Raw genomic sequence first — 16,216 nt, forward strand, 5'->3', positions numbered from 1 at the left:
AGCTTTTTCTTTTTTTTTTCTTTAATACTCTCTTACAGTGATTACTTCAAAGCTTTGGCAAAATGAGGCGCTCTCACTGTTGTGGAAAGTGGTCTCAGAGTTGAAGCCTTCGCAAGCTCAGCTAGGCTTAAGGTGTAGATTTCTAGACAAGTTTGCCAATTTAAGGCTGATGAAAAAAAGCTGCCACCTCTGCTTGGTGCCCAACTCTGAATACATAAATATTCCAAACCCTGGCTTAAAAAAGCACTCATTCAGACATGCCTGTTAAGCTCTACTTAAGTTTTAATACCACCAAACTCCTAGTTTTTCTTTGCTCAGCACATGGAAGCAACAGATTACTCTTTTCAGATAATACCTTGCATAGTAAAGAGAAGAAACGAATAGGTATTACAAAGTTTAATGTAGAAACTCTTAATTTTTCAGTGTTTGCAGAGCCTAAAGGTAGGAGAGCAGAATGTGGCCATTTTGTTTTTTGTGCTTCTACATATTTACTGTATTTTGTATGCTTGATACCTATTTACCAAAGCTACTTCTCCATCCTCTTCCTTCTCAAGTGGCGAGTGAGAAAAGAAGCTATGATGGGTCTTGCCCAGCTATACAAGAAATACTGTCTTCATGCCGAGGCTGGAAAAGATGCTGCAGAGAAAGTGAGCTGGATAAAGGATAAACTTTTGCACATATATTATCAAAATAGCATTGATGACAAGTGAGTCAACCTAAGCCTTCCTAATTTTAATTGTACAGTGATAAGAGGTGCTCTGAAAATGAAAATATGTGCTTATCATGAAAAATCATCACATTCTGTACACGTGGGTTTATTAATTACTAAAGATGTATTAAGAACTCCAGGATGGTTGCATTATCTGTTCTTGTAGTTATTTTATGTACTGATAGAACTGTGTCTGCTGTGATGGTAAATTGTCATTAACTAACCTCTGCATGGAAAAAAGCCATCAGATTTTGCTTTTATTATGCCCTGCTGTGTTTGTCTTTTACTTCCCAGAGGTTAGCATGTTAAAGTCAACGATCTGTGAGTACTGTACATGTATGTACCACAGTGACATCTCCTTTTGTTAGACTACATAGAAATTGACCCTTTAGTTAGAACAGAAACTGAAGAAGTGTCAGGGAGTGCTTCCACCATTGTCTGATTTTTCCTGTTTTGTCACTCAGTCCCTTTAGTTTAGAAATATTGTTTTTGGCTTGGGAGAGAGAATTTTGGCTCAGATTTTGGAGGATAGTTTTCAACTCTTACTTCTTTGTCTTTTCACAAGAAAAGTCAAACTATGCAATCACATGATGATGGAAATTGAGCTTAGATTTCTAACATAGCAGACCTGGAATCCAGCCATATCTTTATAGTGTTTTTTAGCATCTTGCATATACAGTCTACTATTTCAGTATGTTGCATAATCTTAGTAACTAGCCCAAATGGGTAACAGCATCCTTCAATTGCCACCTATTGTAGTTAATTCTGTATCACAAAACACTGCTGCAGTTGTGAAGGATCTTGCTTTTGTTTGTCTTGCTGGTCATAATTGTTTCTGTTACATATTTTATTAATTGCTTTCTTTAAAAAAAAATAATAAATTGTACACTGGAAGTCTGCTGAAGTAGAATTATCAAATAGTGGAATCAACTAGGAAATCTCCATGTAGTTTATACAAAGCTAATTTTGTATTTGTGTGTACGTCAAATATGCTAGAGATTTGTATTTTTTTCTAGTGTGTTCATAGCTCATTCAGCATGCAGGGAATGAATCAAAGTTCTATGGTGAATGTGTCAGATTTTTTTTCAGTATTCCAGCTTATTGGAAATGCAGAATACTGTGAAGGAAGCAAGTCAAGGAATTTCAAAGGATAATGTCATCAAAGCTCTGTTCCTTTTTTGAATGTGGTTGTCTTCTAGAAGCCTTGTTAAGCCTTATAAGGCAGTCTTTAGAGTGCAGTGACTGCATGCTGTTTGCTTTTTGGGTGTCCACACTAAAAGACTGGCAGCTTGATTCTCATATTCTTCTAGTTTGGCCGATACCCTGAATTTTAATCAAAATTTTGCTAGTTTTTAAGGTTGGACAATGAAATTCTTGCTCTGCCTCAGTAGTTGATGTACTTAGAGTGGAAGATAGGACAAGTGGCAATAGTTTTAAGCTAAAGGGGGAAAGGGTTCGATTAGATGTTAGGAAGAAATTTGATTCTCAGAGCATGACGAGGCACTGGTACAGGCTGACTAAAGAAGCTGCAAATACCTCATGCTGGAGGTGCTCAAGGCCGGGTTGAATGGGGCCCTGGACAGCCTTATCTGGTGAGTGGTAATCCTGCTCATGGCAGAGCACTGGAACTAGATGGTCTTCTAACAAACCCAAGCCATTCTATGATTCTATGAAGTAAATGTATTTCAGTGTTGTTATTGATAGAGTTCTAAAGATAGTACTTTAAGTACTAGAAGAGCTGTAGAAGTGCTATGATTTTAAAGACTCAACCATTCCAGGCCTTTAAACACAAGTATAAGTCAAAATTGGCAACTTTTGGCCTGAGTTTTTTCCATAGGGAAGGAGGATAAAATATAACGGTGAACAGCTTTCTGAGCCTTGAAGTGTTTTCCTTTGTGCATGTGGAATGACACTAGGTCTTTCAAAAGAAAATAAATAGTGCAGTATCACGTAGTATTCAGGCATGAGGTAGAACAGAAGAAATTTTTTCTAGACATCCTTAATGCTAATGCCTTCTAATATTTTTGATCTAACATAAACATCGGTATGCTGTGCTCAAGTCTGAGAACTTGCAGCTGTAGTTTATCATCTGTATGTGCTGAGATTCTTACAACAGATACATAGGGTATGGTGCAAGATAACCACGTCATAAACACTGTCTTGTTGCCAGCTCTTAATGTGCCAGTCAGTGACTTTTCTCACTTTTCCATAGATACTACCTATTTGTAAATCTTTACCCTAACTGACATAAACCAAGGAAGGCATAATACAGCCTCACAATTTGTACTGAAAGATATTTTGGAAAATGTATCTGTAGAGACACAGACTACAGCACTATCCAGAAATTAGTAAAATAGGTAGCTTTGATGCCTCCAATCACCTGTTATATTAAACAGAGATGGAATCATCCTGAGACCTAAAAACCCTGTTTTCCAAGTCATCAGTAGTGAAAATGTACACCTAAAGGGAAAAAGCCAACTTTTCTTTAATGATAATGGGATGCCTTGTGATAACTGTATTCATATTCATAGTCATACTTTTATTCCTCTGCCTTGACTTCATGTCCCTTTGAATCTTCTTTGTGTTGAAATAACTTACGTTTGACCTGTTTTGCTTTCTGTGTTCTTTGTACAAGGCACTCCTTGGGTAATTACCAGGAATCATAGCAAACAAAGTCTGTAAATTCAAAATGTCTGTCTGTTAATATGGTATTGTGTGATTGGATGCTGTGCACAGCTCTCATTGCTAAGGATTAAATCAATATCTGAATGTTCTTTCATTTTGGGGAGTGTTACTAGGTGGACTGTACAGTCATACAGTAGCTTGAGCTTTGTATTTTATTGAAAATCCTAGGTATGTCTACTTCTGTTGTTGGGGTTTTGTTGTTACTTTAAGAGAGACATCTGGGTAAAGTTCTTGTTGGTTTGGTTTGCACTCACTTGGGTTTCCCTGTGCTCCTTTTCTTCTATACATTCTGCTGTTCTTTTTCTCTACCTTTTTTCAATGCTGACTTTACATTCTGCGTTATAAATAACAGCTTCAAATATTTTGCGTTTGTCAAATTCCACTATTTTATTTTACCCTTTCCCTCTAGGATGCTTCGGCTCTTTACTTTTACTTCCACTTAAGTTAAATTTTTATATCCTCTATTCTCTATCTGGGCTTTTTACTGTCTGTATCTCTTTCACTTACGCACGAGAATGAGCAGAGATTCTTCAAACCTGGAAAAAAAAGGAGGATTTGGATGCTGACAAAAAGTTTCATCCTCTTAAAGGTGAAATTTAATGGAAAGGCTCTCAAGAAGAGTTCTTGGTAATCTTGCTATCAGCAGTGGAAGTTATCTTTACAGATGAAAAGAGGCCATTTTTCTTCTGTGGGGAAAAAATTTAGTTTCTTTTCTGTTTTTTTCCTTTTTTTTTTTTTTTCCTTTCAGCTTATCTAAAAGAGACTACTAGTTTTGGAAATGTACAGATTTTCTCTCTTCTTTCCCTGCAGATTACTAGTAGAGAAAATCTTTGCTCAGTATCTTGTTCCACACAATTTGGAAACAGAAGAGCGAATGAAGTGCTTGTACTATTTGTATGCCAGCTTGGATCCAAATGCTGTCAAGTGAGTATAATTCCAATTCAGCTAATACTTACTGTTTTTCATTTTTTTTCTAACATCATCTGCTTATATTATCAAGACTTAAATAACATCATAAGTAACTGATGCTTAACATCATTTGTGATTTTATTTCAAAATGTTTTCTTTAGCTCCAATAATTTTACATACAAACTGAACAAAGCCTTTAGACAAGAAGGCATCTTGATACTTTAGAAGATTTGTTTTAGGTCTTCATCCTGTGAGGACAATGCATTCTCATTGTATTGTCCTATATATATAAAATTGATACAAATAGATGAATAAAAATGAAAAATGATCTATTTTGTTTAGAATTGTTATTATTAATACTTTGCGGATTTGATTCACTCAGTCAGATGGTGCACTTAGTAAACAAGATTATTTATTTAACACTACATCCAACGTATTCTTGTGACAAACGAATCATGTTTTTCTTTCTGATTTTGCACTTCTTCAGAGCACTGAATGAGATGTGGAAGTGCCAGAACATGCTGAGGAGTCACGTACGGGAATTACTAGACTTGCATAAGCAGCCCACAGTACGGTTTTGAAAAAATTATTACTTTATCAAACTTGTTAGACTAATTTACCTTTTTTTTTTTTTATGCTATATTATTTGTTCAGCTGACTTTTGATTTCAACATGTAGACAGAGTTCTGTTCACATTAAGTTGCTTTCAGTAATGCTTGCCATGTGTATGGCCTCCTTAAGTTTCTTCAGAAGAAATTAAGGCGCTTTTTCAAGTTTTTGTTCATTTTTGATAGAATTCCCGATTATCACTCTATAATCTACTTTGACATTTTCTAAGTGGAATATTTTGTAAATTTTTAAGTATTTATACTAGAATATTACTCTTAAAAGTAAATCTTCAAACTAGCAGAGACTTTAAATGCAAGTGCGTGGTTATTTGGGGGTTTTAGTATGGGAGGTTGCCTTTAGTGTTTTGGGTTTAATGTTGAGAGGTTTTCTTTGTTTATTAGCAGTGGTTGTTGGGTTTTATAGGTCTTTTTCCAATAGAACATGCTGCAATAGAACTGACAGATGATCTTAAAGGTATATTTTCATGAGGGAGACAGTGCTGATATTTTTTTGTTTGTTTCTGTTTGCTGTTGTCCCCAGTCAGAAGCAAACAGTGCTGCCATGTTTGGGAAGCTGATGACCATAGCAAGTAAGTGTTAATAAGTTCTTTAAACTGCTATTACAATGTTCTTGGAAATTAATTTTTTATGAATGTTGTTGTACTGAAGTAGCAAATTTATCTTATATTAAACTGTGTTTAATTATATAGAAAACCTTCCAGATCCTGGAAAAGCACAAGATTTTGTGAAGAAATTCAATCAGGTTCTAGGCGATGATGAAAAGCTTCGGTCCCAGCTTGAACTGTTAATCAGCCCTACATGTTCATGTAAACAGGCAGATGTCTGTGTGGTAAGGAAATGGAAAAGCAAACTTTTAAAAATATTTGTGCTTAAAATACTTATTAAGACTTAATGGTCTATTTTGATACCTTAATATGATTTATATATGTTTCTCATAGTTATGAAATACCTTTTTAGTTAACCTGTAGAGATTACTGATAATGTAACCTTCGGCAATCATCCTAAAAACAAAAAACAAAAACAAATACTGGCTTTATTCCTTTCTGGGGTTATAAGGATCAAACATTAAGTTTAAAAGACTAATTTCATTTTTTTGCTTCATTTCAAGAATCTTTTTTATGGCAAACTATTTTAAACTGTCTCCCAGCACTGATAAAACTTACATAAGTATGAGCACAACAACTATTGCACCATCTGCATATTATTCGTTCATTTTTCTTTGTACAAAATTGTCTTGAGATCAATCTTTTTCTCTCTCTCATTTATTTAATATCACTGCTGAGAATACACACATTAATATTAAATCAGGCTTTTCCAGAGATCTACAGTGCCAACAATTGCAGCAATTTGGTTGACAAAAATCTCAATACAGATCATCAGCAAACATAGGCTTCTTGGTTTTTGCCTAATGGCTCTTTAATTGTCCAGGGAAGAGAACAGAATGGCCTTCAGAACTATGTTCTAACCACTAACATATGGAACACATCTCTTTCTAAAATAGCCGATTTTGCAATTTGGGAATGCAGTGATGCAGTTTCAAAGGGAAGGCTTATTTTCTCTCGTGAAGATTGTTTACTGAAATGGTTAGGGCAATTTCCTGGTCTGTGTAGAATCTACAGCTTCCAAACTTGAAGGAGAAGGAAGGCTGAGAAATTATTTATTTCAGACATTTTAAACTTGTGTTCGAAATAAAAATATTTTTGTATCCACCATCTTCTGCTGAGTTTGCAGCAGAATTCAATGTTCTTGACACTTGTTGCATTCAGAGGGGGAAAGGCAGGTTTTTGATTTAAAGACATTCCCAGGCAAGAACATGGAGTCTGAACATCTGTTATAACTAAAGTGGCATAGTGCTTCTCCATATCTGCAGCGTTGTAGCTTCTATTGTACTTTGTTGTTTTTGCTTATGGAATCTGAAGCATGCAGCAAGGTTATATACAGGTCTATGAATTACTCTTGTCTACATAGATACTTATATTCTGTCTGTGTAGCACTTACACTCTCTTGGTTCTGTTTTGAATCTGGCCTCCATTTCCTTAAGAAACACTTAAGAAAGAAGTTTACATGCATCTTGAGTTCTAATGCTATTGCAAAGCATGCCTACTTTCACTGTAATGTGATAAAGAAAGACCCAGGGATAACAGCAGTCCTCCTTAAAATACATTTCATTGACTATTTACACAATTTCTGTAGTTAAAGGAACAAATTCTATTTAACTTATTCAACGTGCTTAGGAAATAATTAAACTGAGAATAATTATTGTTGGTAATGTAACATTCTTATAGAGAGAAATAGCCCGGAAACTTGCAAATCCTAAGCAGCCAACAAATCCCTTTCTGGAAATGGTCAAATTTCTTTTGGAAAGAATTGCTCCTGTACATATTGACTCAGAAGCCATTAGGTAAGTTTGGGAGATCATACAAGCTCATGGATGGTTACAAAGTTGATTTAAGTTAAAAAAAAAAAAAAAAAAAAAGAGAGAGAGAGTTTCTTGGGAATTAGTTAGACAGGTTAGTCTGCCCTAACTGTAGATAGACATTTAAAAATATATTTTTTACATTAATATCTTTCATTTCTACATTTCTAGCAGTGTGGGGTCTTGGTTTTGGTTTTTTTTTTGGGGGGGAGGAGTGAGGGGGGAAAGATTTTTTTTTTCTTACTGCTTTGCAATGCTACATCTATAAATGATGATAAAATATAACAGTTATTCCCTGTAAAACTGCTATTTGTGGGGTGTAAGGTGAATATGATAATCATAGTTCTCACATAGTTAACTGCAGCACAGTCTACAATATAACAGCTGAATTAATTAATTTTTATGGGATTGAGTAAGAGAATATTTCTATTCCTTTTGAGACTTGTCTGGCAACCTAATTATATTCTGAAACATTTGCAACTCTATGTTGATCTGAATGCTACCAATGTGTCTTATTCCTAAGCAATTAAATTTTGCAGTAAGCTAAGTCAGAAAGAAAAGGAGTAATGAAATAGTTTAATTTGAGAAAAAGATTATAACAAAAACACAAAACAGACTACTACTGTCCCATAAATTATTGCCAAAACCAGGTAATCTTGCTGCTCAAACTTGACATTGCATGTTTTCAAGTTCATTTGGTTTTTTTTTTAGTTTGTTTGTTTTTCTATCTCTTATTTTAGTGCACTAGTAAAATTGATGAATAAATCAATAGAGGGGACAGCTGATGATGAAGAGGAGGGTGTAAGTCCTGATACTGCAATTCGTGCAGGACTTGAACTTCTCAAGGTAATTTACATTAAATAATCTACATTAAAGTAGCGATGGTTTGTAAAGGAAGGAATGGCAGTGGTGTGACTAAAGAATGAATGTTAGTAGTAGTATTTATTTAAATATATTTTAAGAATGTGCAAGCTATTATTTAGTGAACTTTTGTAATGACAGAAAGGTTTTGGTTACTAATACTGACTTGGGAAAATAATATAAATGTAACAAGTTTTTGGGAAAAGTATGTTTTGCAAAGGACACACAGAATAGAAGTATTCTCCTTAAAGCACGAATTGGTTTCTTCTTAGGGAAGTCAAAGAGGAGGGTAAAGACATAAAGTGTGAAGAGGAGAAAAGGGCAGACTAGGAGAGGCACATCTTGTTGGCTTGAGCAGTGCTGTAAGGGAAGCAAACAAGGAGGGGGGAAGGTGTTGATGAGTGAGAATTGCCTGAAGGAGAGAAGGAAGGACTTGAAATATCTGGATAACATCTGTGATGGATTTGCAGTTTATTTTCAATATGTTAAAAAGAAGGCTGTACAATAACAAAGAAGGGCATGGAAGGGAAGCTTAGATAATTGAGGTGAGACTTTTCTCATGTGTGAATGAACAAGTTGGATTTTGTGGAGACATATTGCACCAAATTTGGTAACGGCAGCAATGCATTAGGAATAGTTGTGCAGAATTACACAGGGGAGTAGTCTGTTCATGTAGCTCAGAAAAGAAAGCTGTTAAGGTTGAAGGCTTTGTGGCTGTGACATGGATACCTTTAAGAAAGTTACTTCAGATGCTGATACAGACAACTATGATCAAAGAAACCAATATAAGATAAACCTTAAGAAATACACAAAATACTTGCATTTTTTTAATTGCTCTCCCTACAATGTGTTATTTGAACTTTGTTATACTTAATATAGTTTTCTTCTGGGATAATGGTTTGTTCTCTCTTTGAATCCTTGCACACTTAGTTTTTTATTTAACATGTTTAAAAGAATGCGTATTCCATTACTTTAGATTAAAAGACAGTAATTAAATACTGTGGTTATTTTAACTTTCTTGATTTCTTTTCTGCTCAGAGACTAGAGATTATGAAGAAATTAGGATTTCAGTTCAATTACATTTAGTTGAAAAGTGTTTTTAAGTAGACTGGAATATAAGTGAATAATTTTGGATAAATATTCCTTTTAACAGATATTTTTCCATATTCAAATAATGTATTTTATAAAATGTTTGGAGGAAAGGAGGCCCTAAAGAATAAAATGTAGATGAATTTATTTGAAAATGCTTGTATAGCTTTCTCTGAAAATGTAGTTTTTGAATGTAATAATCTCATGTGAGGATGTAATAGCTATTTATGTTGATTGTAAGGCTCGTAAACAGCTGTAAGTTTGTTTCTCTGATGATTCACTTACCTTGGAGAAATATACCCTTATACCTTTGGTTTAATATGTATCTACAGGTTCTGTCCTTTACACATCCTACCTCGTTTCACTCTGCAGAGACCTATGAGTCTCTGCTGCAGTGCCTCAGGATGGAAGATGATAAGGTAGCTGAGGCAGCCATACAGATTTTCAGAAACACGGGTCACAAAATAGAAACAGACCTGCCACAGATAAGATCGTGAGTGTATTTCTTTACATGCTGTTTCTCATACTCGGATTTCTGGCTCTTGGTAGTTAATTCAGAATATTGCCCCTGAAGTTGCATTGTAGTCTTGTGAATATGAACAGCTTATCTTCCATCATTTTGTATTCTTTCACAAAGTTTCTGTCTCTCCATTTTTAAATTCCCTGTTCTCACGTTATTTGTTTATTTATTTAAGGTGCTACCTGCTTTTTAGAAGTCCGTTTATAATAGACATGTTAAAACCAGAGTGTAGCATGTTTCCCAGGTTACAAAACAAGCAACAACAGAAATATGGTGGAGATGTAATTTCTTGGCACAATAATTTCCTTCACATGATATTTCTATTTTTGTAAGGAATGAAAATATAATCTCTAGTTAACAGCTCCGTTTTGAAACAAATTGAGAAACAAGTTCCAAAAGCAGGCATAAATTTCTAAGAATAAATGGCTGTCTATATGTTGTTGTCATAGTATTCATGCTTTAACTGTTGGTTAAAGCTATATATTATAAGTATTCACAGACTTAACAACTTGGTGACTGACATCTAAAATGTTAAAATCAGCCTTTTTGTAACTAATTAATCTGGGTTATAAAGTAGAGGTTACAAGTTCTCATAAATTGAAATACTTGGAATATTACTACTGTACAAAAACGTGTCAGAATATAGGCAGTTGTCCTAGATTTCATATATGCAGTGATGTTTATCATAAGTGAAAAACAATTTTGTTTCAAGTAACCTGTTCGGCTTTTTTATTTTTATTTTTTAAACCAACTGTATGCAGACTGCTTGCTGTCCTTTGGAGTAGGGTTCACCAGTAGTAGCCCAAGTTCTTCCTCACATGAGAAACAAATGGTTTTGTGCCCCACTTCATGGAGAGGGAATTCCAAATGGTTCTAGCATTTTTTGAGATGATTCTGTGTCAGGTGTTCTGTAAGCAGTTCTGTCATTTTGACTCAGTAACTGAGTAGTAAACATCATGAGTTAGTGTCTCAGATATTGCTATCTTAGGTGACAGGCCAGCCTTCCCACACTCTGTGAGTCCCTGCAGTGGCTTCTGCCCTGCGCTTTCCTTCAGTGACCACTGATGAGCAAAAATGGATTTCAGGGGTCTTAAATACAAAAACTCAAAGCAGTTACTAATCTGCTCATACACTGCAAATAAAGACCAAAGATAAAGCAGTAAAAAAGACTATATACCCACTAATGTTGAACAGCTGTTCCTAGGTTATACAGATTTTCTTCTGCCCCGTTGCTTCCAAGCCTGATGGGATAACAAGGCCCCACTGTTGGTTTCCCCCCACGCTATAACCTTAATAACCTTATTTTGATCATTGTTTTCTTTCATGTTTGATTTTTCCCCCTGAGCCTTTTTCTGCCTCAGTCAGATGTTCAGCAGGTAATATTAAATAATTTTTTTTGTTGTTTTCAATTTATTATGGTCTTTTTTGAACAGACTTCAAAGGAGCACGTGATTTGTAAGACCGTGTTCTGTAGAGATATATCTGTATAGGTGAAAAGTTTCTCATGTTTTGTAGATCTCAAACTGTATTTTGAAGTATTTTATTTAATGTTTACAGAACATTAATTCCAATTTTGCATCAGAAAGCAAAAAGAGGCACTCCCCATCAGGCAAAACAAGCCGTTCACTGTATACATGCCATATTTTCAAATAAAGAAGTGCAACTTGCTCAGATCTTTGAGGTATGTTTTGCTTTTTTTGGATTTAAAATTTGTTTCTGTTCTTAGTTGAGACTAATGATTAATTTATATTTTTAATTAACAGATAATTTATGAAGTCAGCCTACAGATGTATGGTAGTTAAGTCATTACTTTTACAATAGAAAATTATTATTATTTCTGTTTCTTGTAGTCTTTGTAACATTCTGATACATAAGGTGCTCCTTTTTTGTCTATATGGGAAAAGTTAGGGGAAAATAAAGTAAATATGCTGGAATGCTCCACACCATATCTCACAAGAATGCATGTAGCAGATACTAAATGGAGAAAAACATCTACTTTCAAACCATATTGAGTTTCCGTGTCTAAGATCTGTGTCTGTGCATTAGTTTCTCACTGAGAAAGTGAATGCATAGTACACATCTGTAAGTGAAGACACTAGCTTACTCCTCACTTACTACTTAGAGAAGTGGTAAAGCAAAAATCATATGTAGGGCAGAGAAGTTACTTTTCACTATAAGGTCTTAAATAATACTAATATTAACATGCACTTGTAAAATATCATAGATTCTCCACCGTGGCCATCTTTGAATGTATGTATAATTCAGAGGTGTGAAAATCTTTGAATTAAGTTTACAGAGTGTGATCTCTCTGCTTAGACTTACATGAGAGTGCAAGTTCATGTTCCCTTCTCTACTATCAGGTTACTGTGGAAAGGTACTGGGTGATACAGCAACCTGGAATTATGGAAAGTGTTGTCTTGAAGGAAATACTGATCACCAGTGGAAACAACTATTTACAGGGTTGTACAGTTGTTAGTTTTAGGGGGCTTTTTGACCTGTCATTATTTTCTGACACTTGTTAGCTACATTTCAGATTTTTACAACTCATGAACAGCATAGAGTCAAGTTTTCTCCCATTTCTCCCAGGATTTAATGTGTTTCACTATTAAAACAGGATGAGAACATAAAATCATATTGCCCCTATCTCATGTGAGATTTTAATTATTCTGTTAATTGGGAAATTGCATTCTTTCTCCATTCTGTTTTGCAGATGTTACTAATTCTTATGAAAAAAAACCTGTAAAAGTCATCTGCAGCCCAGTATTAAAATAAGCTGTGTTTTAGGCGATTTACATATCTACAGCTCAGTTTTAATATATACATACTTTTTTTTCCTCAGCCTCTTAGTAGAAGTTTGAATGCTGATGTTCCAGAGCAACTTATAACTCCATTAGTCTCTCTGGGTCATATTTCTATGTTGGCCCCAGACCAGTTTGCTTCTCCAATGAAATCTGTTGTTGCAAATTTCATTGTAAAAGATCTTCTAATGAATGACAGGGTAAGATTTTCTTTTTTTGTTAAGTCCTTACAGTTTTCTTTGTTTGTAGTTTGGGAACAGCTGTTTTGTTTTGCTTTGTATTTGCAAAATGGTTCAATAAAGGAATGTTCTATAAGTGACTTGTAAAGAGATGTCACATCATAGAAAAATCTTCTGTATGAAAGAAAGCTCAGTCCAAAACTGTTTTGTTTTTCTCTACATTTTCTGCATGGCTTGAACCAGTTCTTAAACTTACATGAGTATCTGTAGTCAACAGGTGAGAAAAATGGAAAGTTGTGGTCTCCAGATGAAGAGGTTTCTCCAGAAGTACTAGCAAAGGTGAATGGTCAGCTGCCAATAATAATATAGATGTTTGAGTTTAAAAACATACTATTTTGAACTTGTGCAGTGAAGAGTTTGATAAATCTCTTTAGAGTGTAGTAAATCTCTTTAATTACTTTTGTATTAGATTTTTTTTTAGAAGTACTGTTCTAGGTTTTCTGTCAATTATATAAATACACCATTACAAAACTGGTGGAAACTATGTATACTGATGCTGAGTATATTGAATGTTGAGAAAATTAAGACAACCAAAAGTTGCAGTTTTCCTTGTAAGAGAGGTAATTAGTCTTTATTGAGTGTAAATAAAGTTGATATAAATTGAGACTTTGAATTTTCTTTGTTCTCTTTGATAGGCTCTTTACTGTGATTCTAGTTGTGGCTGTTTTTAGAAAGGTTTGTCTAGTTGCTTTTATTTTTGATATCATAGCAGGTATCATAGATGTACTTGTGAGAAAGCACTGAAAGGCATAGCTGACAGTGCCTTTCTCTTTCTGTAAATATTACTGCTTCATTCTGTTCCTTTTAAAATATATCAACTCTAATAAGTAAGGGTCTTTGGAAGTTTCTGTTTGACAGAAAGGGGCTGTAGCACATAACAAGTCTAGAAAGTAAGTTCATTGTTTGTTTGTCCATTTTTGATAGGTGCAAGCAATTAAACTTTTGGTACGCTGGCTGCTGGGTATGAAAAACAACCAGTCAAAATCTGCAAATTCCACACTCCGACTGTTATCAGCTATGCTTGTCAGTGAAGGGGACTTGACAGAACAGAAGCGAATCAGGTCAGATTCTGTTACTTTTAGGCTTCTAATAATATTATTGTGGAATTGTATACTAAAAACAGTAATTCTTTGTACCCTTTTAGAATCTTAAAGTGTGAAGATAATGTTGGGTAATATTGAACAATAGGAGGTGGATCTGACTGGAGTTTAACATTTAGGACTGGAATGGTGCATGTGAAAATATTCTTCAAATTGATTCTTTCTTGCAGTCTACTCATAACATAGCTTATGACAGTGTAGATATCTTACTAATAAAAGACATTCCAGAGAGACCTGCAGGAGTTTCTTTGAAAATAACTGAACTATCAAATTTAATACGTTTAAATGTTGGGGCATATTTGGGTGGAGCATCTCCCAGTGCGGGGTTACTTTACACTACATCTCCATTCAGAGGGTAAGGGAAATCTGTAACAAGTGAGTTGCTTTGATTTATATAGAGGCATGCATACAAGAAACTTGATTCTTCTAATTTCACTGTTTTGCTGGAATTAAGTTTTTAGGGGAAAAGCAGAGCACCTTATTTTCACAAATGTCATTGAGTTAACTTAACAATATGAAGCTATTGAGCTGATCAGACTGGGAAAAACCTTGATTGCTCATTGAATGGTCTTGTAAAAAGAAAGTAAGTGTGATATGCAAGTAATTTAAGCAGAGTTTTGGGGTTTTTCCCTCTTGTTTGTATAGTAAATCCGATATGTCTCGACTACGATTAGCTGCTGGCAGTGCAATAATGAAGCTTGCACAGGAGCCATGTTACCATGAAATAATTACCCCAGAACAGTTCCAACTCTGTGCGCTTGTCATTAATGTAAGTAACTACTTTTATATTGAAGTGACTCTTAGAGTTCAAACTCCTTACATCCGAGCTTTTGTTGCTGCTAAATTGATTATTTAATATTGCTCATTGCGGCTTTCAAGAGATCTTGAGCTGCAAATATTTATTACACAACCCCATCATTCCAGTTGGATGTTTTTCATTTCTATTTTGTTTTAAACAAGATAGTTATGGTTGCATTCTTATGTTCTATTTTGTTACAGGATGAGTGCTACCAAGTGAGGCAGATATTTGCCCAGAAACTGCATAAAGCACTTGTGAAATTACTGCTCCCTTTGGAATATATGGCAATCTTTGCTTTGTGTGCCAAAGATCCTGTGAAAGAGAGAAGAGCACATGCCAGACAATGCTTGCTTAAAAACATCAGTATACGAAGAGAATATATTAAGCAGAATCCTATGGCTAACGGTTAGTGTTTCAGTAAACTTGTGAAGAATACAATGGTTGAATGCTAAATTGGAAGAAGTAATCATTAAAAGTTAAGCAAATTGCTTTTCTAAATAAATACAAAGTTTAATTTGTTTTCTCATTTTTTATATTTATCACATTTAAATCTAAATTTACTTAAGCATTAACCATAAAATACTTTTCTTTACATTGCTGAGAAACATACATGTAAAGTACAATATTGTTATTCTGGTAGCTGTTTTGCTTGAAAAATAAAGTTTTGTTTTCTGATATGCTAGGTTTTATGATCTCTTCCTGATATGAGGCCAAATAGTTTTGAAGTAGTAAAACTCATTTATATTTAATGGTGGGGCAACCTGGTCTAATAGGAGGTGTCTCTGCCTATAGCAGGAGGGTCAGAACCAGGTGATCTTAAAGGTCCCTTGCAATCCAAGCCATTCTATGATTCATGGAAAGTAGAATCTGCAGGAAAAAAGAACACAGACTGAGGTCTTATGTTCTGTGTATTTGGAAAAGTAATACTTGAAAATATTTTGTCTTGTGATGCATGTCTGTATGTATGTATAACAAAGTCATTAGTTATGATTTTTGTTTCTTACTGCAGAAAAATTGCTGTCCTTGCTGCCTGAATACGTGGTACCATATATGATTCATTTACTGGCACATGATCCAGATTTCACAAAACCTCAGGATGTTGATCAGCTTCGTGATGTCAAAGAGTAAGTGTTAAATGATTCTAGAACTATTTCCTGTGCTTAGAAAAAATTAGTAGGAAAATGGACTCTTGTTTTGCAATATGCTGTCAATAAAACATTAGTCTTGCAAAAGGAAGAAAACTTCAGAAACTGCTTAGCAATATATTCCAAATGGTATACCAAATGGTAACCTTTAACTTCTATTAACTGCTTAGGCATCCATCTCTCCACATCACCATTCTTTGTTTTTGATTTGTTTTTCATTTGTATTCATTTTGGATGGAGCTGTAAGCTAACTTGTTTTGCTACCATGAAAGCACATATAATGACATATTACTATATATATATATATATATATATAT

General features: G+C 34.5%; 1 protein-coding gene across 4 annotated transcripts in view; it reads left to right on the forward strand.

Moving 5' to 3' along the window:
• PDS5A (PDS5 cohesin associated factor A) overlaps positions 1 to 16,216 on the forward strand; it is a 74,488-nt gene that overhangs the window by 42,547 nt on the left and 15,725 nt on the right. For all 4 annotated transcript variants that reach the window (XM_031588498.2, XM_031588499.2, XM_031588500.2 and 1 more), the window contains exons 12-26: positions 555 to 706; positions 4,205 to 4,318; positions 4,791 to 4,872; positions 5,453 to 5,501; positions 5,622 to 5,761; positions 7,218 to 7,333; positions 8,089 to 8,194; positions 9,631 to 9,791; positions 11,376 to 11,499; positions 12,658 to 12,816; positions 13,066 to 13,134; positions 13,780 to 13,916; positions 14,601 to 14,724; positions 14,955 to 15,159; positions 15,764 to 15,878. In XM_031588498.2, coding sequence (XP_031444358.1) covers positions 555 to 706; positions 4,205 to 4,318; positions 4,791 to 4,872; positions 5,453 to 5,501; positions 5,622 to 5,761; positions 7,218 to 7,333; positions 8,089 to 8,194; positions 9,631 to 9,791; positions 11,376 to 11,499; positions 12,658 to 12,816; positions 13,066 to 13,134; positions 13,780 to 13,916; positions 14,601 to 14,724; positions 14,955 to 15,159; positions 15,764 to 15,878 — 1,853 coding nt within the window. The remainder of the gene's footprint in view (positions 1 to 554; positions 707 to 4,204; positions 4,319 to 4,790; positions 4,873 to 5,452; positions 5,502 to 5,621; positions 5,762 to 7,217; positions 7,334 to 8,088; positions 8,195 to 9,630; positions 9,792 to 11,375; positions 11,500 to 12,657; positions 12,817 to 13,065; positions 13,135 to 13,779; positions 13,917 to 14,600; positions 14,725 to 14,954; positions 15,160 to 15,763; positions 15,879 to 16,216) is intronic.

This window comes from Phasianus colchicus, chromosome 4 (assembly GCF_987193195.1).
Source record: "Phasianus colchicus chromosome 4, bPhaCol1.hap1.1, whole genome shotgun sequence".
Classification (NCBI taxonomy): Eukaryota; Metazoa; Chordata; class Aves; order Galliformes; family Phasianidae; genus Phasianus; species Phasianus colchicus.